We start from the raw sequence: 24,568 nt of genomic DNA on the forward strand, positions 1-24,568 counted from the left end.
TCCCTGTCAACTCAATCGATCTCCCTTGCCGTCAGTCCACCAAGAGAGTCATCGAAGACGGCAGAGAAGGGATGCTGTTGTACAGGGAATGGTCTGCAGGGGGCGCCGTGGTCCATGAGCCCCCCCCGCCAAAAAAAAAACACAGAGGCGTGGGAGGGAACTAGTTCTTAGTAATAATAATGATGATGATGGTATTTGTTAAGCGCTTACTATGTACCAAGCACTGTTCTAAGCACTGGAGCAGGATGGAGTTGCTTGACCTTTTTCCTGCCTTAATCCGCTTGCACCCACAAGGTTTCTAGGACGGTTGAACTCTGGCTCTTAGCCAGGGACTATGGGACGTCTTCTTCGGTCGTGTGTGTGTGTGTGTATGTGTGTGTGCCCCCCTTCAGACTGGCAGTCCCTCGAGGACAGGGACTGTGTCTCCTCCTTCCTTTGTTCCTACCCCATCAGCCCCCAAAAAGAGAGATAGGGAGAGACTGAGAGAGAGAGATAGGGGAGAGAGAGAGTCTGATGGAGATTCAAACTGACCCCACTCTGCCGACAATTCAGAAACTTGGGCCTTCTCCCTTTCCACCTCCACACACTCTCCCTCTTCCCCATGCTGGGATTCCTAACCTGCTGTCCCATATACTCCCTTTCCTCCCCCTGCCCTTCCCGCAGGCCCCTGTCCTCTGCTGCCAGTCCACGGCACCAGGCAGGGAAGGGAGGGAAAACACCATTTATTTGGGATCAGGACAGACGGAAATTGGGCCAGAGCTGGCCGGAGTGAGTGAATGTCACCCAGCAGACAAAGTTGACCTAGGGTGGGGAGGCTGAGTTGGGTGGGGAGGGAGTCCAGATGTGGAGAAAGAAAGACAAGAGAGAAGAGGACTGAGACTGAAACACCCTTGACTTGCGGTCACACTCTCAGACCCTGTAGGTCTTCCCGCTCATCCTCACAACATCCCCATTTTCCGTGTAGGGAAATCAAGGCTCAGAGAGATTAAGTGCCTTGCCCAAAGTCACACAGCAGTATGGCCTGCCCAAATGACTCGGCCTCACCTCTCTGCTCCCCGCGAGGTTAGCGTAGGAGGGTCCTGAAGGCGTGTGAGAGCAAGTCTTCATCTAACAAAGTCTTCCCCGGAGCCAGGAAGGGGTGGGGAGAGTCTGAGGTAGCATAGACGATAGGAGCCCCACTCCCGCCCCCAACCGTGGGCGGGAAAACTGAGGAGAAACCAGTGGTGAGGCATCTCCAGTGAGGATGGAAGGCTAATCCAGTGGAAGGGGTTGAGAAGAGGTACAGGCATAACAAGGGAAGCACCCCCTTAAAAGTTTTGGGACAACGAGAGTCAGAAAGATGGTCGGACAGTATACGTACGCCCGCATGAAGAATGAAAGAGGGATCTGATTGCCCTTTCCCAAAGATGGGATCTTTTGGATGGAGAAGGAAAGAAAGGGAAGTGATCTTTCTCGAGGGATGGAATGAGGGGTGGGTTTCTCCAAGATGGATAGGAAATGAAGGGGCCCTTCTAGAAGGGAAAGAATTATCGGTCTCTCCAGAGAGGCTGGGGTCTTTGTCGAGGAAGAGAAGAGGAGGGGGTCTCCCCGAGGGACTTGGTGTGGGGGGCGGGGAGCTTCCTGGAGGGACGGGAGGGTGTCCCGTTATCTGGGGTTCTTTTTCGGCAGGGAAACGGCACCCGGAGCCTTGGACTCCTTGGCCTCGCTGCTGCATCCCGCCTTGGTCTTGACATCGGTGGCTCCCGCTTTGTAGCTGTAGCCACTGGTGGAGCCGAACCCCACGCTGAAGGCGCCGGCCCCTCCACCGCCGCTGGTGCTGCTGATCACCGCTGGGGAGAAAACCGGGGGTTCCACTCTGCCTGACCCCCCGCCGCCCCTTCACCTCCAGGCACCCCCAGACATTCCTCCTCCCCACCCTATCCAGCCCCTCCTCTTCCAAAAGCACTCAGACGTAGCCCCACTTAAAAGCCCCCCACCCAGAGCTCTTGCCAGCCTCACGCCAACTCGTGCATACACGCCGTTATACCCGCACACACACAAACCCATGATGTACACCACTAAAGACTCACATATACAGATATACACTCAAAGGCTGCCCCTCAGACCACCCCTTGTCCCCGTGCCAGGGAGAAAACAACAGACCCCGGTCTTTCTGGGCGCACCCTGCCAACCAAACTGCTCATCTACAATTTCAGGAAGTCCTTCCCAGCATCTAATCCAAACCCTTCCTGCTGTAAGGATCACCAACTTCTTCTTGTTGGGACCGCGGAGAATCTGGACCCCGGGAGATACCCACTTCCTTACCCTAAACTTTCCAGAGGTCCTACCACCCTCCCTCATCCTCCTCTTCTCCGCTGACGCCCTCTACCCCCTTCCCATCAGATTCTCTGGGTGTCCCCTTCCCCTCCCGCCTCCGGCTCCGCAGGTACGTACAGATGCTCACGGAATTGGGGTACTCCCCGGACATCCTAGGGACGACAGAGAAATACAAACACTCAATAGGACTCTGCTTTTGACGCCCCTTAAAATGAAAATAATAATGTTGGTATTTAAGTGCTTACTATGTGCAGAGCACTTTTCTAAGCGCCGGGGTAGAGACAGGGTAGTCAGGTTGTCCCACGTGAGGCTCACAGTCTTAATCCCCATTTTGCAGATGAGGTCTTTGAGGCACAGAGAAGTTAAGTGACTTGCCCACAGTCACACAGCTGAGAAGTGGCAGATCAGGGATTCGAACCCATGACCTCTGACTCCCAAGCCCGGGCCCTCTTTCCACGGAGCCTTCCAAGGAGCATTTTTCCATGGAAAACCTCATCCTTTAAGGTGTTCAGCCTTACTTCTGCCTCCCCCTTCCCAATAATAATAATAATAATGATGATAATAGACAAGGGCTTGCTGTGTGGCAAGAATTGTGCTAAGCAGTGGAGTAGATACAATATAATCTAGTTGGACATGAAGCTCATAAGAGTATGGACCCACCCCCCTTTAACCCAGGAAGTTACTGTTGTCTAACCTTAATCCCCCAATTGAAAATCTCAACTGAATCCTTAGACTCGGCTCCCTCCCCAAGGGTCTTTCCACATCTAGTATCTCAGAACTACCCAAGGCAGGGAATTCTTTCTCAGCCCATAGATGGAAAGACTTCAAGGAGGCACTGGGTCCGGTCTCTTGCCTCTGGGAAGGTCGACCCTAAATTAAATCTCGGCTCCGACACTTATCTGCTGTGTGACCTTAGGCAAGCCACTTTACTTCTCTGTGCCTCAGTTCTCTCATCTGTAAAATGGGGATTAAGACTGTGAGCCCTGTATGGGACTGGGACTGTGTCCTACCCGATTATCTTGTCACTACCCCAGCACTTAGAACAGTGCCTGGCACATAGCGCTTAACAAAAACCATAATAATAATAATTATTATTCAATCGTACTTATTAAGCGCTTACTGTGTGCAAAACACTGTACTAAATGCTTAATCACCGCTCCCTGCCTACTCAGGCAGGTCAGAGATGCTCCACCCTTCCTGGTACCCACCTGCACTCCTCGCCCTCTAGCAGTTTTCGGTAGGTAGCGATCTCAATATCCAGTGCCAGCTTGACGCTCATCAGCTCCTGGTAGTCACGCAGCAGCCGGGCCAGCTCCTCCTTGGCGCTGTTCAAGGCACCCTCCAACTCATCCAACTTGGCCCGGGCGTCCTTCAGAGCGCAGTCCCCACGCTGTTCTGCATCAGCAATGGCCATCTCCAGGTTGGCACACTGCGTGGGGCAGGGAGCTGTCTGTCAGTTCCATGGCAGAGGACCCAGGGGCCCACCCCAGAGCCGAACCCATTCTCTATTCCCCACCTCGATGCTCCTGCCACCTTCCATTCAGGGATGACCCCTCCACTCCTCTTGTGGGCAGAAGGACGGATAAGTGGATTTGTGGATGGATGACTGGATGGAAGGATGGAATTGCACATTCGAATTGTACATTCCAGTGCTCTGCACATAGTAAGCGCTCAATAAATACTATTGAATGAATGGAAGGTTGGATGGGTAGATGGGTTCATGGATGGGTCGATGGATGGCTGGCTGACTGGCTGGATGGATGGGTGCATGAATGAACGGATGGATGGATGGATGGATGGATGGATGGATGGATGGATGGATGGATGGATGGATAAAGATGGATGAATAGGTAGATGCATGAATGAACCGGGTGCCCTAACCTGCAGGCAGCAATGTCTCGCTTCTAACCATAAAGCTGCATTAAAGGGCACACGGCTTCACTTCACTAAACTGGAATGCCATCATTCCACAGCTCAACCCGGTAAAGCAAAGGACTGTGAAAGCAACCAATCGAACCATTCCAATCCCAATCCCACCTGCTTCTTCACATTCCCGATTTCGGAACGGATCCTCTGGATCAGCCGGTTCAGCTCCAGGATCTCGCCCTTGGTGTGCTTCAGGTCGTCTCCGTGTCGGCCAGCTGCCACCTGCAGCTCCTGGATCTGATGTCCCAGCCCAAGGGGGCAGAGACATTAAGGGCTACCCTTATTCGAAGGGGATAGAGTAAAACGCCATGGTGCCAAACCAAGGGCGGAGCTTCTAGGGATTAATGGCATCCTTTGCAACATCACTAACTCAGGGGCAGGGGGAGGGCGTAATTTGGGGCTGGGCAGAGGGGAGAAGAGGGAAGAAAATGCAACTCCCTTCAGAGATCACTGGAAACTTGCCCAGATGGCTTGGATCAGTCAGTCAGTAAGTCAGTCGTATTTATTGAGCGCTTAACGTGTGCAGAACACTGTTCTAAGCGCTTGGGAGAATCCAAGAATAAAAAGACACATTCCTTGCCCCCAACGAGGTTGCAGTCTAGAGGGGGAGGCAAACATTAATATAAACGAATACATTAAAGGCATGTACATAAGTGCTGGGGGCCTGGGGGGGGGGGTGAATAAAGGAAGCCAGTTGGGCAATGCAGAGGGAGTGGGTGGGTAGCCCAATCCTGATGTTAAGGGAGGTGGGGACCTGAAGCTAGTGGGAGAGGGAAAATAGAGATATTATCCCTCCCAAGACCCATCTTGACCCACCCAACCGGCGACCACTTGATTTGCTTGTGCTCCTCTCTGGGACCCGAACCTATCCTAGTCTGTTACAGTTAATAGATAAAGTACGGGCATGGAAGTCGGCAGGACCTAGGTTCTAATCCTGGTTTTGCCACTTGTCTGCTGTGTGACCTTGCACAAGTCACTTCACTTCTCTGTGCCCCAGTTTACTCATCTATAAAATGGGGATTGAAAGTGTGAGCCCCAGGTGGGCCAGGGGCTGTGTCCCACGTGATTAACGTGTACCTACCTTGGAGCTTAGAACACTGCTTGGCACATAGTAAGCGCTTAACAAACACCATAAACAAACACTCACCCTCCTTCCAGTTCTGCGCTTAACAAGTATAACAATTATTACCACTCAACTCATCAATCAATCAATGGCATTTATGATACCATGGTGGGGGGCTTTGGCGGGTTGGGGTGGGGGGAGATGGAGAAGGCAGGGGCAGCGGATCCCCTCTCTGGACCCACCTTGTTCTGGTACAGGGCCTCGGCCTCGGCCTTGCTCTTGTGCGCGATGTCCTCGTACTGCAGACGCACTTCGTCGATGATGCTGTCCAGGTCCAGGTCACGGTTGTTGTCCATGGACAGGATGACCGACGTGTCGCTGATGTGGGACTGGATTTGGGCGATCTCCTGGTGGGGGTTGGGGAGAGGAGCAGCTGGCCATTACCTCCTCTAAGAGACGCCATTATGACTAGCTCCTTGACCCCCATCACTCTCAATCAATCAATCAATTGAATTTATTGAGCTCTTACAGTGTGCAGAGCACTGAACTGAGCTCTCAGGAGAGTGCAGTATAACAAAGCCAGAGAGAATCCAACTCAACAGCTGCGAGTCCCACCTCTCCCGCCTGCCTCCCTCCTCCCCCCATCGGCTCCCTCTCTTCTACTCATATAACTCTCTCTAGCTCTCTCCTTCCCTACATCCACTCCCACTCTCCTGGTCGACAGAGCATGGGCCTGGGAGTCAGAAGGACCTGAGTTCCAATCCTGATCTGCCATTTACTGTGTGACCTTGGGCAAGTCACTTCATTACCTCATCTGTAAAATGGGGATTGAGACTTAGAGCCCATGTGGGACAGGTACTGTGGTCAACCTGATTAGCCTGAGTCTACCCCACTGCTCAGTACAGTGCTTGGCAAATGAAACTGTGGTCAACCCGGTTAGCTTTTAGGTACCACCTGCTCACTAGAGAGCTTGGCACATGGTAAGAGCTTAACAGAAACCATAAACGCACCTTTCTTCCAATTCTGCAGATATCCTTCTAAGTTTCATCTTCCCATCACCCTCTAGTCTGCAAACTCCTTGTGAACAAGGGGTCATGTCTATCAATATTATTGTACTCTGCTCTTCTAAGTGCTTAGAGAAGCAGCGTGGCTCAGTGGAAAGAGCACGGGTTTAGGGGTCAGAGGTCATGGGTTCTAATCCCGGCTCCACCACCTGTCAGCTGTATGACTTTGGGTAAGTCACTTCACTTCTCAGTGCCTTAGTTACCTCATCTGGAAAATGGGGATTAAGACTGTGAGCTCCACGTGGGTCAACCTGATTACCTTGTATCTACCCCAGCACTTAGAATAGCGCTCGGCATAGTAAATGCTTAACAAATACCAACATTATTATTAGTAGTTCCCTGCATACGGAAAGAGCTCATTAAATACCACTGATTGATTAATTTTCAAACCCATCAGTCCCCTCAGTTCCCTGCTTTCCTGATTCTCTATCCATCCAAATGGACTGGAGTTGCCAATGTGTGTCTCCCCTTTGTCTACCTCTCTCTGATGGGGTGCTCCTGGGGATAGGGACTGTGCCTGCACCTCGATTTCATCTATCTCACTGCTGACCTCTTGCCCGCATCCTGCCTCTGGCCCGGAACGCTTTCCCTCCTCATATATTCTCATAGAGGCAATTGTTATCCCCCTCTTTAAAGCTTTGTTGAAGGGTTGAAGGCACATCTCCTCCAAGAGGTCTTCCCTGACTAAACCCTGTTTTCCTCTTCTCCCACTCCCTTCTAAACCGCCCTGTTTTGCTCCCTTCATTCATCTCCCGCCACACCCCCGCCCTCAGTCCCATAGCACTAATGTTCAGATCTGTCATTTATTTATTTCTATTGTCTGTCTCCCCATCTAGACTGTAAGTTTGTTGTGGGCAGGGAATATGTCTGTTATATTGTACTCTCCAAAGCCCTTAGTACTGTGCTCTTTATATAGTAAGCGCTCAATAAATAGGATTGACTGACTGACTGCATCTTAATAAGGATCCCCAGGACCTGGATATGGGCAGTGCTGAGGAAGCCCCGAAAGGGATCAACCCTCGATCACACCCTTTCTCATGGTCTTTCTCTTTGGACTAACCCTTTCTCCCCATCGCCTACCCTCCTCACCCTCCCGAGTAATCGATGTATCATGGACATTCTCCTCCATTCACCGGGCATGAAAACCTTCCCGGTCTGGGCCGGGGAGCTGTGGGGCTTTCTCGATTTCCCTAGGGGAAAGAAAAAAATCCTCACCCCTTCATACAAGCACTTGAGGAACTTGATCTCGCCATCCAACGAGTCCACCTTGGCCTGCAGCTCCACCTTGTTGGTGTAGGCGGCGTCCACGTCCTAGAAGAGGGGAGAACCGGGAAGGGGGTCGGCTACAGGTGCAAAGATGAAGAGATCGTCTCCCATTCTCACTCCCAGCCCAGGGCAGAGGGTGTTCAGTTGATCACAAGGAAGAAGGCCCCATCTCCGGGGTCCCATCCTGCCCTTTCAGCTATTTTTGGCTCGCTGCTCCTCACTCCAGCCCTACTTCTGTAGTAGCCCCCCTCTCCGCACTCAGCACCCCGGCCCCCCCAACTTAGGGAAGTTCAAGCTTACATTGACCATCAGCAGCGGCAGCCCGCAACCCCCGGATTTCTCGGGGGACCAGCCACAAGGGCCAGGTATCTGGCTCGATTCCAAAATTAATCTGGGTTGGGGTGGAAGGAGGGATGTAGACGTCTCCAAGGATACAGATGTTGCAGATACAGATGTTTGAGTCCAGTCGTTGCTCCTGGCCAGTGTCCCAGGAGAGGCCAATGGCTGCCCGGAGTTCTCCAGGAGGAGAGACTGAGGCACCACACGACCTCGCCTGGGCTAACCTGGGACTTCCCTGAGGTGAGTGGGCGAGTAGCACTTGAGCCAAGAATGACACCTAGGGCTCCTTACCTTTTTGAGCACCACAAATTCATTCTCTGCAGCCGTGCGCCGGTTTATCTCGTTCTCGTACCTGGAGGGGAGGGAAACAAGGAGGGAACAGTGGAGATTTGATGTTCAGCCTCTTGGATTCTTGCAGACAGGCCCTCCCTCCCCGAGGGAGCCCAATCCTGAAACCCCTTTTGGCTCATCCATTCAATCGTACTTACTGAGCGCTTCCTGTGAGCAGAGCACTGTCCTAAGAGCTTGGGAGAGTGCAATATAACAATAAACAGACACATTCCCTGCCCACAACGAGCTTGCAGTTTAGCGTGGTGGGAGCACAGTTCGGTCAGTTTGTCCCATCTCTCATTTGGAGGAGAACAGGAGGAGGAGCAGAGGAGATGCCAACCATCGGGAAACATTCGTTCACAGAGAAGACGACCAAAAGGACTATGGATAAAGGCAAAGACCATTCCAGGGCCAGGACACCGGACACAGATTTAAGGTCCCAGAAACAGACATCAGTGGGGAAGGGGACGGTGTGACTAGAGGCACAATATGAACAACCTTTGCTTATATTTACCCCAGCGCTTAGTACAGTGCTTAGCATATAGTAAGTGCTTAACAAATACCACAATTATCATTTGGATTCCGGGAGGGGTCTGCTTTGGGAGGCATTTCGAAGAAGGAGATGACTGAGTCGTGGGACAGAGAACAAGGGAGGGCCGTCGAGGCTGGAGGAATGGAATAGTAATGCTCCCGTTCATTCATTCATTCATTCAATAGTATTTGTTGGACGTTTACTGTGTGCACTACTGTGTGTTTTCTAAGCGTCTGGGAGAAGACAGTATAACAATAAACAGACACATTCCCTACCCACCCCTTCTTTGAGGGCTATGGGGAAGAGGATGGGGAAGGACACTCCACACTGATGGTAAGGGATGGTGGAAAGTTCTCACCCACCTCTTCTTGAAGTCCTCCACCAGATCCCGCATACTGCGGAGCTCCGAATCCAGCCGCACGCGGTCCCCGTTCAGACACTCCACCTGCCGTCGCAGGTTGCTGATGTAGCCCTCGAAGATGGGCTCCAGGTTGTTCTTGCAGTTGCTCAGATCGAGCTGCTGCAGCAGGTCCCACTTGGTCTCCAGCACCTGGTTCTGCTGCTCCAGGAACCGCACCTGGAACCGACGGGGCGGACACGGCTCGGTGATTGGGACGAGTGTGTGTGAGAAATGATAATAATAATTGTAGTGTATGCTAAGCTCTTACTATGGGCCGGACACCATTCTAGGCACTGGGACGGATTCGAGCTAATTGAGTTGGGCACCACCCCTGTCCCACATAGGGCTAACAGTCTTCATTCCCCATTTTACGGATGAGTGAGCTGAGGCACAGAGAAGAGAAGTGACTTGCCCAAAGTCACACAGTAGACAAATGGTAGAGCCGGAAATAGAGCCCAGGTCTTTCTGACTCCCAAACCCGGGCTTTATCCACGCTGCTTTTCAGATAAACATTCTATTCCCCTGCCCCTGGGCAGGGCTCGGAGAAGGGAGCTGGGCGGCCTTTAAAATTCAGCCCTGGAAACCGGCCCTAGGTTCTGGGGATGTCCTCTAGTGGCTGGGTATATTACTCTGAGGAATTGTTCTCTTGCAAGCGCTCAATACCGTGCTCTGCATACACTAAGTGCTCAATAAATACCGTTGTTTGATTAATTTGTTGTTCTCCAACTCTGGAGTCTCCCATGGCCTGGGGAAGGAGGTGGATTTGGATGTGCGGGGGGGGGGGGGGGTTGTTCCTTCCCCGGGCCGCCGCCCCTCCCGTGCCTCCCCACCCTCGTCCTCACCTTGTCGATGAAGGAGGCGAACTTGTTGTTGAGGACCTTGATCTGCTCGCGCTCCTGGGTCCTCACCCGTTGGATCTCGGGATCCACCTGCACGTGGAGCGGTGCCAACAGGCTCTTGTTGACGGTCACTTGGGGGATCCCCCCGGGGGGACACACGGAGGGGCAGAGGGGCCCCAGCCCGGCGCTGCCAAACACGGTGCCCACGAAGCCGGCCCCGCGGCCGCCCACGAGCCCGGTCCCGGCCCCGGCCCCCAGGGCGAGGCTGCCGCTCCGGCTCACACCCCCCGCGGCGCTGATGGAGATGCGCCGGCTGCCCCCCAGGCTGAAGAGGCTGCGGCTACCGAAGCCCGCACAGGAGCCCTTGACCCCGGCCCGAAAGGAGGCCGTGCTGCTGCTGACACGGCTGGAGATGACGGCCGAGCAGCCGCTGAAACCCAGTCGCTCCCCTGCGGGACGGCAGTTTAATTGACGGCTCATGGCGGCGGCCTGGAGAGCGCTATACGGCGCAGAGAGGAGCAACGGGGGAGAGGAGGAGCGGGGCCGAAGGCAAAGGAGCAGAACTGTCCCCGCTCCAGGAGGGGCTCCTTATATATCTCGGACGGGGCCGACGGAGGCGGCCCTCTAATTTGTAGTTTGAGAGAGGCCGGATAGATTCTCTCTCCCGGGGGCCTTGGGCTCTCCGCCGCGGCCCTGTAAAACGGGCCAGGCGCCTTGGTCTTTGCGCCTTCGAGAGGCGCTCACTTAATTTGACCTTATCTGGGCTCTCTGCCCTCGTGTCATTAGACCTATCGGCCTGGGATCTCTGGGACCTGTTTCCAGGCTGTCTGGGTCCCTCCTCTTCTTCGCCCCACCAACTCTTCCCTCTACACCTGGTTGATTATCCGCCAAGTGCCCCCCCCTCCTTACCTCCGTCGCCAGACAGCTCCCCTCCACCCCTCTGCCGTGAGGTCACCCCTGCAGACCCCAACGGCGGAGGGAGGGGAAATGGGGAAAAGGGGAACCTTCTCCAGGCTCCGCGGACCTCGAGTCCCCTCCGTACATCTCCTTGACCGATCCCAGGGCAGATCTCTCCACTCCTGTCCCTAGACTTTGTGTTATCCGCGTGGCTTCTCCCCTACTTGAAGCCCAAGGGATTACCATGTCTCTGGGAGCCCGGGAAAACGGTTTCAGGGATGGAGACCAGAGGGAGACGAGGACGACTGGAGAATCGTGGCTTAGAGAGGGGTTTCAAGAGGTCCAACCCTCTATCTCCAGGCAGAGAGAAGCCCCCTCCCACGAGATGCGAACCCCCAGACATTCTAGTGGGGCCTGCCGGTGATACTCTAATGGAGAGGGCGGGGTCAGTCGGCCTGGGCGTGGTCTTTGCCCGGATAATTTTGGGGAGTGTTTTGTTTACTGTCTGAAACCTGTATCTGACTCCTTAGATTTAGGAAAACAAAATCACCAAATCTTCTCTTCAGCTTTCTAGCAGGAACCTGGAAATGTGGCACTCCCCCCCGCCCTTCCACCCTGCCACCCAACACATACACATCCCAGGGGTCCTTCTGGGGTCTCTCTAGGAGGTCGAAGAATGATCTCATTGAGACACTTTCAGAGGGGGTGTCTCAAGGATTCCCTGGGGAGTGTCCCCCCAATTTTATCCCCTGGTTGTGAGTCACCTTCCCTGCCCCCAGCCTCGGTCCCAAATGACAAGGTCTTTGCCTCGTTAATGGCCACTCGGCCTAGATAATGACCTGACATTGCCATCCTCCACCTCCGGCAGGCTCCCGCGGGGGAAAACTGAGACAGAGTGAGAGTGCAGGGGCCTGAGACACCTCTTCTCCCCACCCCGATCCAGGTGTTTTGATCATCCCACTCCTCTCGCTGCCCTCGCCTGCCCCTCTCGTAGCCCGGCCTGGCCCTCGGGACTGGATTACGGTTGAGGGAGCTGGAGCCTGAGCTTGGTCCATCATCCACGTGTGTCGTCCATCTGGATGTGCTTCCAGGCCCAAAGCAGCCCTGACAGAGGGGGATCCCTGGATTTATATTTCTCCAGCCGGGGTCAGCCCACCCACCACCCACCACTGGCTGCCTGCCTTCTTTGTCACTTGGGAACCCCTGAGTCAGACTTGCCTTCCTAGTGTCTGACCTGCATCCCTCCTGCTACTGTTTAACCCACACTTTCTTGACTTCACCATACTGAATAATAATAATTATGAACCCGCTCTCCCTTCCCTCCCTCGGATTCCTCCCCCATGTGGTACTGAACTGCAGAGACCTCTCCCAGAGGGACCCGGGCATCACAGCCCCCTGGCAGGCCTGTCTTGAACTCCCTTCACTGAATCCCTCCTCCTCCTCGCCCCACCAACCCTCCACACGACACTTGGTGGATTATCCGCGGGACACGTTTAAATGTCCTCTGGAATCCCTCTTCAACTGACCTCTTCCCCTCTCTATCCCTGCTCACCTGCCCTCCTGTCTGAGCTTCAGTCGGGTCCCCTCAGGCTTCCTATCTCTGTCCATCTCTTTCCGGCGCCGAGCCTCGGCTAGCAGCCATTCCGGAGCAGACACCTCAGCTGTTATTACTCGGTTGGACCCGCCAGCGAGGCAGCTTGAGCCGTCTGCCCTCCGGAGCCCCCCGCCACACACCCCCTCGGCTCCCACCCGCATCCCCCGGGTCCCGCAAGAGCCCTGCGGTGACTGAGGGAGTGGCAGGGCTGGTAATACGGTGGAGGGTCGGCTTCCCGGAGGTGGTGGCGTGGTAGAAGGTCCTTGAGGGAGGAGGCACGTGGTTTGGCAAGGCTGAGGGAGGGGGCGTTCCCACGAAGTCGAAAGCAGGGACTGTGAGTTTTGTTCAGGAGGAACGAAAGGCACGGGTTGAGGTGGAATGGGAGAAGGGAGCAGGGTGAGGAGCGGGAGGGAGAGGGAGCCCGTGGGGACGGGTGGGGAGAGCCTCTAAGCCAACCGCCTGTGAATTTCTAATAATAATTGTAATAATTGTATTTGTTAAGCGCCTACTATGTGCCAAGCACTATACTAAGCGCCGGGGTGGATACAAGCAAATCGGGTTGGACACAGTCCGTGTCCCATGTGGGTTTCACAGTCTCAGATGAGGGAGATGAGGCCTAAAGGAATAAAATGACTTGCCAAAGTTCATGCAGCAGACAAGTGGTGGGTCCGGGTTTAGAGCCTATGACCTTCTGACTCCCAGGCCTGTGCTCTAGCCACTAGGCCACGCTGCCCCCCTAGTCCTATCTCTAGTGATGTCACTTTAGTCATCACCAATACTCCAGAACCTCTTCTCCTACGTGGCCTAATGGTCTAGTGGTTAGGCCTCATAAGAATTTGCCCAGGCTGATGGAAGGACGTAGTTCACGTCCAAGGGAAACACGTTCATGCTGGACCACGGACCCAGGGCCTAAAAGAAATCAGGCTTCGGGATCATTCTGCCAGGGGAGCATGAGTTAGTTTCTCTGGCTCTGATAGAGAGCGAGCTGGGCCATGTGACTTCCCGAGGTGCTGCTAGCTGTCAGAGAGGGGCAGCAGGGCTTCAGCTGGCTGGGGATGGTCCGAATGGAGAAGGTCTGGAGGTGACAGGCCACTCACTGCAGTGACTCAACTGTTTGGGCACGCTCAGGTGAGGGGAGAAGAGAAGGGAGGGAGGAAGAAAGAAAGGAGAAGAGGAAAGGGAAAGAGGGAAAGGGAGAGGGGAAGGGGAGAGGTGAAAAAGGAAAAGGGCAAAAAGGGAGGAGACAGAAAGGGATGAAAGGAGAAAAGGAGAAGGGAGAATGAAGGAGGAAAGGAGGGAAGAAGAGAGGTAGAAAGAATGGGAAATTCTTGTTCCTAGGCTTAGGAGTTGGGTCCTCTAGATTGTAAATTCGTGTGACAAGGGAAAGTGCCAACTCTGTTGTATTGTACACTCCCAAGCGCTTAGTAGAGTGTTCTGCACATAGGGAGCACTCAAATGCCATTGATGATGATGATATTGATGATGATGGGTCAGTTTGAATAAAGTGGAGAAGGGAAACAAACCAGGGTGGAGTGGAAGCTCCCCAGAGCGACCCTCCTCCAACGCCCCCATCAAACTCCCATTCCCCGTCCCTGGATCTCCCTTTCCTACCCTCGAACCTCTGCCTCCTCCTGCCAATCCCAGCTCAAGTCTTCCTCCTCCAAGAAGACTTCAATGATTCTTCCTCTCTTCCACTCTTCTGTCAGTACCCTCTCTCGATCACGTCTTCCACCTGCCTCCCCCCGTCCTCCCTGTGTCTGTCTGTCTATGAAGCTAGGGACAATCCAAATCTCTCCTTTCCGGCTAGGAAGTCCCTGGAGGATCCACAGGAGAAGGGGGCTGACTAAGAGGATCCTAGGGAAGTCCTGGGGGGAGAGGGCGAGGCAGTAATAATGTTGAAGAAGACGAGGCCAGGTGTGGATGTGCCAGGTTTTATTAACGAGATGCCTGAAAGCGGAATGTGAGAAGAAATTAGCACAACACAAAGCCGGGACTCCCACGAAGCTCGTCCCGTCCAGGGACACTCCGATCAGCCCGAGAAGCAAGCGATTGAATTGTGTAGTGCCTGCATTTTGGTGGGCACAAGATTCCTGCGAGATCGCCCCTCTTGGATCACAAAACCAACCCTGAGGCCATTCGGAATCCACTTCGAGTGCTGGTAACTGGTTCACCTTCGCCCCAGCCCCAACCCGAGGGTTTCACCTCCGCCCCCGGCAGCAGATTGAGTTAGGAATTCCAAGCTGGTTGCAGAGAAAGGGATGGGGGCTAGACTCTAGGGGAAAACCATCCGATTTGAGAGGCTGGGAGGCCCTCTGTCTGGTTCTCAAAGAGATGGGGTGGTGTTCTCCGGAGATCGATAGAAAAGGCAGACAGAGGGATCGCTGATATGACCTCTTGGGTTCCCCGCGCCCTCCCCGACCGCCCCGCCTCCCTCCCCACGACACCAATCTGAGGCTTCTGTGATTCTAGTACAGGACGAGATCCCACAAGAGCAGAAGTCCAATGAGGAGAGAGAAACGGGATCACGGTTGGACTATTTTCCTCCCCGCTTCTCGCCTCCCTAGGATTGGCGAGTTCTTGCGTGATATCGCTAAAGGGGCAGTCCACGGAAGCTGGATCAATGCCGAAGGTCCAGGTGCCCGGGCCGGGTCCCACCCTGGGAGAGACTGACAAAACGGGGTGCAAGACGCAGGGGGTTTGCCCACAAGCAAAGAGGGAGCTAGTAGGGGAGCTGCAGCTCCTGACCGGATGCGGGGGAGAAGAGAGGGGATGGGTCACCGGAGAAGCTTCTATCTCGTGGTTTTCTTCGTGGGCGAGCTGAGCGCCGGGGCCTTCGTCAGGGTGTCCTTGAACTCGCCTGCGCTGCCCTTGCTGGTCCTCACATCTCCCCGGGGGGTGCAGGACCCCCCACCTGTGACGCAGCCCCCGAAGCCTCCTCCCGCCGACCCGGGCCGGTAGCCGTAGGCGCTGGCGCTGCTGAGGCCGAAGCCGCCGGCGCTTGTTGCCGTGGAGCTGCTGATCACGGCTGTAGGAGTGGAGGAGAGAAATGGGGTTCAGGGGTGGGTTCAGAGGGGGACACCTGCCTCTCTCCCCACGGACTTGGACCCTCTCCCTCCCGCCCCCCAGAGCTTTAGAAGACTCTCGATCACCTGCGCTAGGGAAGGCTGGTCTACACTGGAAGGTTAAAATCGCTTCCGGAGTTACAGAGGATGAAGGCAAAAGGGGATGGATTCAGCATCTCTCCCTCACCCCCAAAATTGTCTGGCCCCTGTGGTTCTGAGCCAGGGCGGGGCTTCCACCACTTCAATCGATCAATCAATCGTATTTACTGAACACCACTGTTCTAAGCGCTTGGGAGAGTACATTATTTTACATAGTTGGTAGACACGTTCCCTGCCCAGGAGCTTACGGTCTAGAGGGAGGGACAGACATTACCTCAAACGCTTCCCCTTGACACACACTTAACTCTGACACTGTGCGTGATTTAGAGGGAAATCAGGGCCTTATTCCTCAGGTTGGAGTTCCGAGAGGTCGGGAAATCACATCCTAACCCTTCCGGAGGTCGGGGAGAGCCACCCGTTCAATATAAACTAAGGAACACGCTCCAACTACTCACAGATGCTCACGGAATTCGAATATTCCCCAGACATCCTAAGAGAGAGAGAGAGAGAGAGAAAATACAAATCATTAAGTCGTTCTTTAAAGCATCACACTGGAATTGGACAACCCTCTTATTTTCCCAAATGGCATTCTCGTCAGTGATCTCATTCAAACAATCAATTAATGGTATCTATTGAGGGCTTACGGTGTGCACAGCACTGTACTAAGCGCGAGGGAGAGTACAATATAACAGAGTTGGTAGAAATGTTCCCTGCCTACAAGGAATTCATAGCTTAAAGGGAAAGTTCGACACAAATTATGGATATGGACCTAAGTGCTGTGGGGCTGAGGGTGGGGAGAATAAAGGGTACAAATCCAAATTCAAGGACGATCCAGAAGGGAGGGGGAGTAGAGAGTTCTCACCCCTTCCCTGTGGAGGAAGAAATTAGGATTCCTTTTTTACGGAAGGTGAGGGGTGGAAACTTAAACCCAGAGCTTTTGAAGTGACTTGCTTAAAGGCGGAAGTGGTGGATCAGGACTCGAACCCAGATCTCCTGCCTCCCAGCTCTGGGCCCTTTCTACCCGACTTTACGGCTCCCCACAGGAACACATCTCAAAGAGCAGAAGCCCACGAGAGCCCAGCAGCAACACGGTCCAATCCATCTCTAAATTGACTGACACACTCCAACCCTCTCAGTTCCTCTTTCCCTAGCTTCTCCAATTCAGTCATCTAGGAGAGGAGCAGCTTGGCCTAGTGGAAAGGGCACAAGACTGGGAGTCAGGGAACCTGTGTTCTAATCCTGACCATGCCATTGGCCAGCTGTTTGACTATAGGGGAGCCATTAAATGAATCTGTACCTCAGTTTCCTCACCTGTTAAATACCTGTTCTCCCCTCCTTCCAACTCCCCCATTCCTTAAACTCTGAGTCCCGGTGGGAAACTCCCCCAAAGTTTAGTACAGGGCTTGGCACATAGCCCGCGCTTAAGGAATATCACAGTGATCATTATTTGACCCTCATGCCCCAACTTGACGGATGCCCACCTGCACTCCTCGCCCTCCAGCAGTTTCCGGTAAGTGGCAATCTCAATGTCCAGCGCCAGTTTGACGCTCATCAGCTCCTGGTAATCGCGCAACAGCCGGGCCAGCTCTTCCTTGGCGCTATGCAGGGCGCCCTCCAACTCGTCCATCTTGGCCCGGGCATCTTTCAGAGCACAGTCTCCGCGCTGCTCCGCGTCAGCGATAGCCGTCTCCAGGTTGGCACACTAATGAACCAAGTGTTTTCAGTGCTCAATTTCCCGGTGCCTGATTAACCTCAATGTAGATTATTCGGGCACCAGGGAAGGGACTGACACTGGAGGCATATCCCCTTCCCGTTTTAGGGCTTTTGTCCTGGTTTGGGGTCACAGACAGGGCTCCCTTCCACTGGTCCCCAACCATCCGGGGTTCCCCCGCCCTCCTTTTCCCCCACCTGCTTCTTGGCGTTCTCGATCTCCAAGCGGATCCGCTGGATGAGCCGGCTCAGCTCCGAGATCTCGTTCTTGGTGTGTTTCAAGTCGTCCCCGTGACGGCCAGCCGCCAGCTGAAGCTCCTGAAACTGGTCCCCGAAAAAATACAGTGAGCAGAGAGATACAGACAGACACAAAGAGACACCTCGACCTCTTGAGACACCACCACTGGCTCAACCCCACTGCCCCGTTGTCCCATGTCCTGCCGGTGGCACTAGAAAGTTCCAAGAAACCGAGTGGAATCAGGATTCTTCTTCTTCTTTATAATAATATAATATAATCCCCGCTCCACCACTTGTCAGCTGTGTGACTGTGGGCAAGTCACTTAACTTCTCTGTGCCTCAGTTACCTCATCTGTAAAATGGGGATTTAGACTGTGAGCCCCACGTGGGACAACCTGATTCCCTTGTGTCTACCCCAGCGCTTTGAACAGTGCTCTGCACATAGTAAGCGCTTAACAAATACCATCATTAATAATAATCATGTATGTTTATTATTATACTGTGCTCTGCCAAGCAATTAGTACAGTGCCTTGCAGACCGAAAGCGCTCAATAAATACTATTGACCGACTAATAATAATTGAGTGCTTACTATGTGCCACGCATGTACTAAAAGCTGTGATTGACACTAGTTAATCCGTTTGAATGTAGTTTCTGGTTCACATGGGGCTCGCATTCTAAGTGGGAAAGAATAGATATTTTATCCCCATTTTACAGATGATGACGATGATGACGATGATAATAATGTTGGTATTTGTTAAACACTTACTATGAGCAGAGCACTGTTTTAAGCGCTGGGGTAGATACAGGGTAATCAGGTTGTCCCACATGAGGCTCACAGCCTTAATCCCCATTTTACAGATGAAGTAACTGAGGCACAGAGAAGTTAAGTGACTTGCCCACAGTCACACAGCTGCCAAGTGGCAGAGCCAGGATTCGAACCCATGACCTCTGACTTCCATGTGGGCTCAGGGTCATAACAGCAGGTAAGTAGGAGAGTCGGAATTAGAACCCAGGTTCTCTGACTCTCAAGCCCGAGCTCTTTCCACTAGGCCAAGCTGCTTCTCAGGTCTAGATTTTAATCCTCGCTCTGCCACTTTCCTGCTGTATAACCTTGGGCAAGTCACGTGCCTTCGCTGGACCTCAGTTTCCTCATCTGTAAAACGATGATCAAATATGTGTTCTCCCTTACTCCTTTGATTGTGAGCCTCACGAGGAACAGGGACTGTGTTCGATCGGATTATCTTGTATCTACACCAACCCTTAGTACAGTGTTTTTTTGAGCGTAGTAAGGGCCTAACAAATATCCCGATTATTAATCTTACTAGGGGGATTCGGGGGCTGGCACAGGGGAGGGGGAGAATGGACAGGGACACGGGTCAGGGGGAAATATTAACAGAGACAGAGAGAAGCCCAGAGAGGAAGGCAATCAAAGGACTGTTGTCTTAAATCGGGAGAGGGTTAGAGCCGCTGGGGTGAGTGGATTTGGGAAGGGGAGAGGGCACAAAGACAGAAAGAAAATGGGCCGTCAAGCCTCCATCCCCTGAGGGTGGGGATTTGGGCAGACTCCATCCTAGTGGCAGGGGTCGGGCCCCGTTGACCTCTCGCAATCCCTCTGCTAATAAGAACAATATTGTATTAGGTATTTGTTAAGCGCTTACTATGTGCCAGGCACTGTACTAAGCGCTGGGGTGGATACAAGCAAATCGGGTTGGGCACAGCCCCTGCCCCACATTGGACTCACAGTCTTAATCCCCATTTTACAGATGAGGGAACTGAGGCAGAGGGAAGTGACTTGCCCAAGGCCACCCACCAGTTTTGTGGCGGAGCCGGGATTAGAACCCATGACCTTCTGCCTCCCAGCCCCGTATTCTATCCACTACGCCATGCTGCTTCCCAACGCTGCTCTGTCCCAACTCCCAGATGGGTCCAGCTTCTCTACCTCGGTCTCCCCATGGCCGCTCTGGGCAGACACCGCCCCTTCCCCTCCCTTGCCCTCACGCCCCCAGCTGCCCTCCGGAGGGGAGGCGGGAGATAAGGTCTGTTCGGTGCTTTGAGCTGGCTTGGGAACCGGCGCGATAGCCCCACGGGGGGGTCATTAGGGCGGGGCCTTGCCCCGGGAGGTTGAGAGCCCCGGTAATCGGAGCCATCAGCCTCCCCGCCCGCCGCCCATTAGAGGAGTTAAAATCTGGTGACTCACATTCCCTTCTCCCCATGCTCGGGCTCGAGAGAGGAGATCCTGGGGAAAGTGTCCCCCAGCCTGGTCCGGCCCGCGGCGGAAGAGGGGGATGTGGGTCGGTGGGTGGGACATAAAGGGAAAAGACGGGGGGAATCCCCTCTCTGGACCCACCTTGGTCTGGTACAGGGCCTCAGCCTCGGCCTTGCTCTTGAGCGCGATGTCCTCGTACTGCACGCGCACTTCGTCAATGATGCTGTCGAGGTCCAGGTCGCGGTTGTTGTCCATGGACAGGATGACCGACGTATCACTGATGTGGGACTGGATCTGGGCGATCTCCTGGTGGGGGCGGGGGTGGAAGGGAGAGAAGCGACGGGCGGTGAAGGTTAACTCCCACTAGATCTGCCCTGAGTGTTCCCGACGGTACAACCATGTCCTGGTCATCCATGAGGTGAAGGGATAGGTGGTGGACAAGGCAGCCGAATAATAAATCCTCGAATCTGCAGGGCGCCAAAGTAGTTTCTCCTCCATCCCCTCGTTTTATCCTTGTCTCATCCCTGTTGAGGTAGCATGAAGCAGGGGTTTTTCTAACCCTCTTCTACAGAGGAAGAAACTGAGATCCAGGAAAGGAAAATTACTTGCCCAAGGTCACACAGCAGGCCGAGGACAGAACTGGGAGTAGATTCCAGCCCCTTGACCCTTCCATTAGACCATACTGCCTTAGAGGGTTTGACGGTCCGACGAGGTGCAGGTTGGGATTCAGGACAGACTTGCAGAAAACCACACCTGGCACTGGGTGATGGAGGGGGAGGAGGATAGAGGATGAAAGAGCCCCCTTTTTGTTGTTGGTTTTTTTCAAAATGGTCTTGATACCGATGCGATGCTGTGATGGACAGAGCGAATTACAAGAGCCACTTGTCTACTGTGTAACTTTGAGCAAGTCACTTCAAAATGGGAATTGAGACTGTGAGTCCCATATGGGACATAGACTCTGTCCAACCTAATTAGCAGCGCTTAGTGTAGTGTCTGGTACATAGTGAGTGTTTAACCAATACCATTAAATAATTTTAAAAGGGCGTTATAGATGCAAAGATACGATAAGGCACCGATCTGGGAGCTCTTGGGTAGGTGATAGGGGGAATTCTGAGGCTTCTCACCCCTTCGTACAGGCACTTAAGGAACTTGATCTCGCCGTCCAACGAATCCACCTTGGCCTGTAGCTCTACTTTGTTGGTGTAGGCGGCGTCCACATCCTGGAGGGAAAAGGAAAGTTGCCAGCTCGGTCTGGACTGATTGGATCCAGCCCTCAACCCAACCCAGGCACTGACCCTCCTAGTCTTTTTTCATCCAAAAGATGGAGCGAGAAAGGGTACTGTGAGAGCAGCAATCAGGTCCTGAGTGCGTTTGCGGATTGCGAAAACCTGACACCACTTCCCCTACCACGCACTGCAGCATCCACACTCCCCCTATACCCCGGGAAGACGGCTCTCAGGGGGGAATCCGCCCCTGCCCCCCAACCCCCGAAAGACGTTTGGCCCAATCTCTCACCTTCTTGAGCACCACGAATTCGTTCTCCGCGGCGGTGCGCTTGTTGATCTCCTCCTCGTACCTGCGGGGAGATGGAAGATGGAGTAGGGCCAGTTGGGCCTTCAGAGAAGAGGAGGCAACTTTGGTGTAAGGGGTTTTCGGAATTATTGGGGAGCCTTGCAGAGATCCACCAGCCCACTGTGGTGTTTCCCAGCCCAAGGAGGGAATCTTTAGCCACTCAGGGGAATAACTGGCTAATTCCCCCAAGGCAGTCAACAAGGTGCCATTTAATAGCGCCCCAGAAAATGTTGGCCCAGGGGACCCCAGGCTGATAGCAGGTCCCACCTACGTAGTCGCGATCAGCCGTTACTTGGGATTACGGTACTTGTTAAAAGCTTACTATGTGCCAAGCACTGTTCAAAACTGGAGTAGATGGACACAGCCCCTGTCCCACACGGAGCTCGCCCTCTTATCCCCGATTTGCAGATGAAATAACTGAGGCACAGAGGAAGTGAAGTGACTTGCCCAAGGTCACAGCTGACACACGGCTGCCCCACCCACCCTTCCTTGATGGCTGGGCCGTAGGGAAGAGGACGAGGGAGGGCACTCCACGCTGGAGGAGGGATGGCGGAAAGTTTCCACCCACCTCTTCTTGAAGTCCTCCACCAGATCCCGCATGCTGCGGAGCTCCGAATCCAGCCGCACGCGGTCGCCGTTCAGACCCTCCACCTGCCGGCGCAGGTTGCTGATGTACCCCTCGAAGATGGGCTCCAGGTTATTCTTGCAGTTACTCAGATCGAGCTGCTGCAGCAGGTCCCACTTAGTCTCCAGCACCTGGTTTTGCTGCTCCAGGAACCGCACCTAGAGCCGACAGGGCAGACAAGGCTCAGCGGTTGGTGGGGGAAGAGGGGTGCGAGACATGAATTTAATTGTAATCCCTTCTGACTTTCTTAAACGTAGACAAGGGAGTAGTGTCTCCCTTTATTTCACTCCCTTGGGTCTGTTGGATGGGAACATCCATTTGCAGTCATACGGAGTCAAGTCCCGATTTTCACATTAATGGAAAGGGAGAAGGAAGACAGATAAAACAAGACAAGGGATCATTTCAAATGCAGGACTCAGTCTGATTCATCCGTGTTTGGAGGATGAATCTGATTATCTGACTATCTGATTCATAGTGGTCTTGAAGGGATAAAGTTGGGGGAACGAGGCTCACAACTGGGGAAACTCTTAAGAATCTAACCCCAGATAATCCGCGGAGTGGGTAATCCTCAAGTGGATGAACAGGAGTTGTTGTTGTCTGTGAAGTAAAATTCACTTCCAAAAGGATTGTTTTATCTGTTCAATGAAATCAGGCTCATCTGGGATAAACGCATGAGAAACGTTCTCAGAAATCACTGTCGCCAATTTATTCGGTGATATTTGTGCATTCCTCGGGCTGGGTCGGTCCGTTCGCGACTGAGTGGTTTCTGAGCAACCCTGGGATACAGAGGTCCAAGCTGGAAGCTATGACACGTACCGGAAGACTGAATGGTGTCTCACTGACCAGTTTAAAATTTGTTAAACTGCGAATTTAGTGGTGGATTCAGGTCAGACTCTAGCATGGGGTAGCTGCCAGCAGCCTCCCCGCGGAACCAGAGGGCAAGGATAAGGATTTTAAATGAAAAGCCAGTTGGATAGAACACAGACCTGGGAGTCAGAAAGACCTGGATTCTAATCCTGCCTCTGCCATTTATCCGCTGTGTGACCTTGGGCAAGCCGCTTAATTTGTGACTCAGTTAGCTTAACTGTAAAATGGGGATTAAGACTGTGAACCCCATGTAGGATATGGACGATGGGCAACTTGAGTAACTTGTATCTACCCCAGCGCTTAGTTCAGACTTACTAAGAGGGTAACAAATACCATTAAAGAAAGCATGAGGGCTCCAGGGTCTAGGGTAGACATTCAGAAGAACTTCCTGACCATCTTATTGTACTATGGAGCAGGAGGTTGAAAAAGACTGAGATATCGTCCTCCCCAGGACGCCCTCCGGATGGGATTGTTTAGGGGGTTAACTTGCCCAGAGATAGAAGGATGACCGATTTTTCATCCAAGGTCCCTTCCCTTCAAAATTCCCAAAATCCATATTGGAAAATTTCCGCAAATTTTCCCATCCCCGCCCCTCCCCAAGAGGTAGTGTTGGAAAATCAGTCAGCAACGCAGATTTAGGACTTTCAACACTTATCGGGCTGGGGATTTTGTATTCCCTTCTTCAGCTTTGACCGGGCTCACAAACTCTCTCCAACGCTTCTGAGCAAGTAAGGAGAAGTGGGCAGGCAGGGGAGAAGGTGAGGGGATAGGACAACGGGCCATTCCACATTGGTGAACTAATAACCAAAAATAACACTGCTAGATTTACAAGAAATGTTCCCACTTCCTCCCACACCACCACGGTTTCTTCAAGTTAAAAAGGCGCCGAGAAAAAAGCTCCTTAGCATAGCTCCTTTGAGTGCCCGGTAGCAACGGACCTCCGGGATCCAGAAACCACTACGAGTGGCTCCCCCGCAGGCGGAGAGTTCCTCCTGAAGTCTACCCCCCATCCCTCCGGCTGCGCCAGCCCGGGCTCAGACCCACCTTGTCGATGAAGGAGGCGAACTTGTTGTTGAGGACCTTGATCTGCTCGCGCTCCTGAGTCCGCACCTTCTGGATCTCGGGGTCGACCTTGACGTCCAGCGGCTGCAGGAGGCTCTGGTTGACGGTCACTTGGTGGATGCCCCCGGGGGGGCAGGAGGAGGGGCAGGCGGGCCCCAGGGCCACGCTGCCGAACATGCTGCCCGCGAAGCCGCTGGCCCGGACCCGGCCGGGCCCGTAGCCCCCAGCCCCCGCACCGAACCCGTAGCCCGAGTTGCGGGCCCCGCCGCCACCGGCCACGTTGAGCGAGATGCTGCGGGTCCCGCCCAGGCTGTACAGGCTCCGGCTGCCGAAGCCGCCCACGACCCCCGCTGCCCCCGCAGCCTTGGGCCCGGCCCGGTACGAGCCCGAGCTGGCGCCCCTTCCCCCGGGTAGCACGGCCGAGCAGCCGCTGAATCCCCCCTTGCCGGGCACCCCGGACTTGTAGGTAAATTGGCGGCTCATGGAGATGGCGGGAGAGTCACGCAGCGAGGAAGTGCAGGAGTGCGGGAGAGAGCGGTCCGGTGGAGAGCAGGCAGACAC

General features: G+C 53.8%; 2 protein-coding genes across 4 annotated transcripts; both read right to left on the minus strand.

Annotated features, from left to right (window-relative positions):
- Positions 1 to 1,644: 1,644 nt before the first annotated feature.
- On the minus strand, positions 1,645 to 10,555 carry LOC100092888 (keratin, type II cytoskeletal 72-like). Its single transcript, XM_029072925.1, has 9 exons — positions 10,079 to 10,555; positions 9,199 to 9,413; positions 8,266 to 8,326; positions 7,585 to 7,680; positions 5,548 to 5,712; positions 4,354 to 4,479; positions 3,525 to 3,745; positions 2,434 to 2,468; positions 1,645 to 1,829 (listed from the first exon to the last, which is right to left on the minus strand). Exons 1-9 carry the CDS (start codon positions 10,553 to 10,555, stop codon positions 1,645 to 1,647), a joined length of 1,581 nt encoding a protein of 526 aa, XP_028928758.1.
- Positions 10,556 to 15,095: 4,540 nt separating this feature from the next.
- LOC100092881 (keratin, type II cytoskeletal 73) lies at positions 15,096 to 24,568 on the minus strand. 3 transcript variants are annotated; one of them, XM_029073187.2, is made up of 10 exons: positions 24,249 to 24,568; positions 23,990 to 24,200; positions 22,022 to 22,236; positions 21,397 to 21,457; positions 21,006 to 21,101; positions 20,023 to 20,187; positions 17,636 to 17,761; positions 17,209 to 17,429; positions 16,183 to 16,217; positions 15,096 to 15,591 (listed from the first exon to the last, which is right to left on the minus strand). In XM_029073187.2, the coding sequence occupies exons 1-10, from the start codon at positions 24,488 to 24,490 to the stop codon at positions 15,356 to 15,358; spliced, it is 1,608 nt and encodes a 535-aa protein (XP_028929020.1). In that variant the 5' UTR covers positions 24,491 to 24,568; the 3' UTR covers positions 15,096 to 15,355. The 3 variants fall into 3 exon arrangements, with proteins under 3 accessions (XP_028929020.1, XP_028929021.1, XP_001521385.3); XM_029073188.2 differs by lacking the exon at positions 17,636 to 17,761; XM_001521335.4 differs by having other exon boundaries at positions 23,990 to 24,568.

Source organism: Ornithorhynchus anatinus, chromosome 10 (assembly GCF_004115215.2).
Source record: "Ornithorhynchus anatinus isolate Pmale09 chromosome 10, mOrnAna1.pri.v4, whole genome shotgun sequence".
Taxonomy (NCBI): Eukaryota; Metazoa; Chordata; class Mammalia; order Monotremata; family Ornithorhynchidae; genus Ornithorhynchus; species Ornithorhynchus anatinus.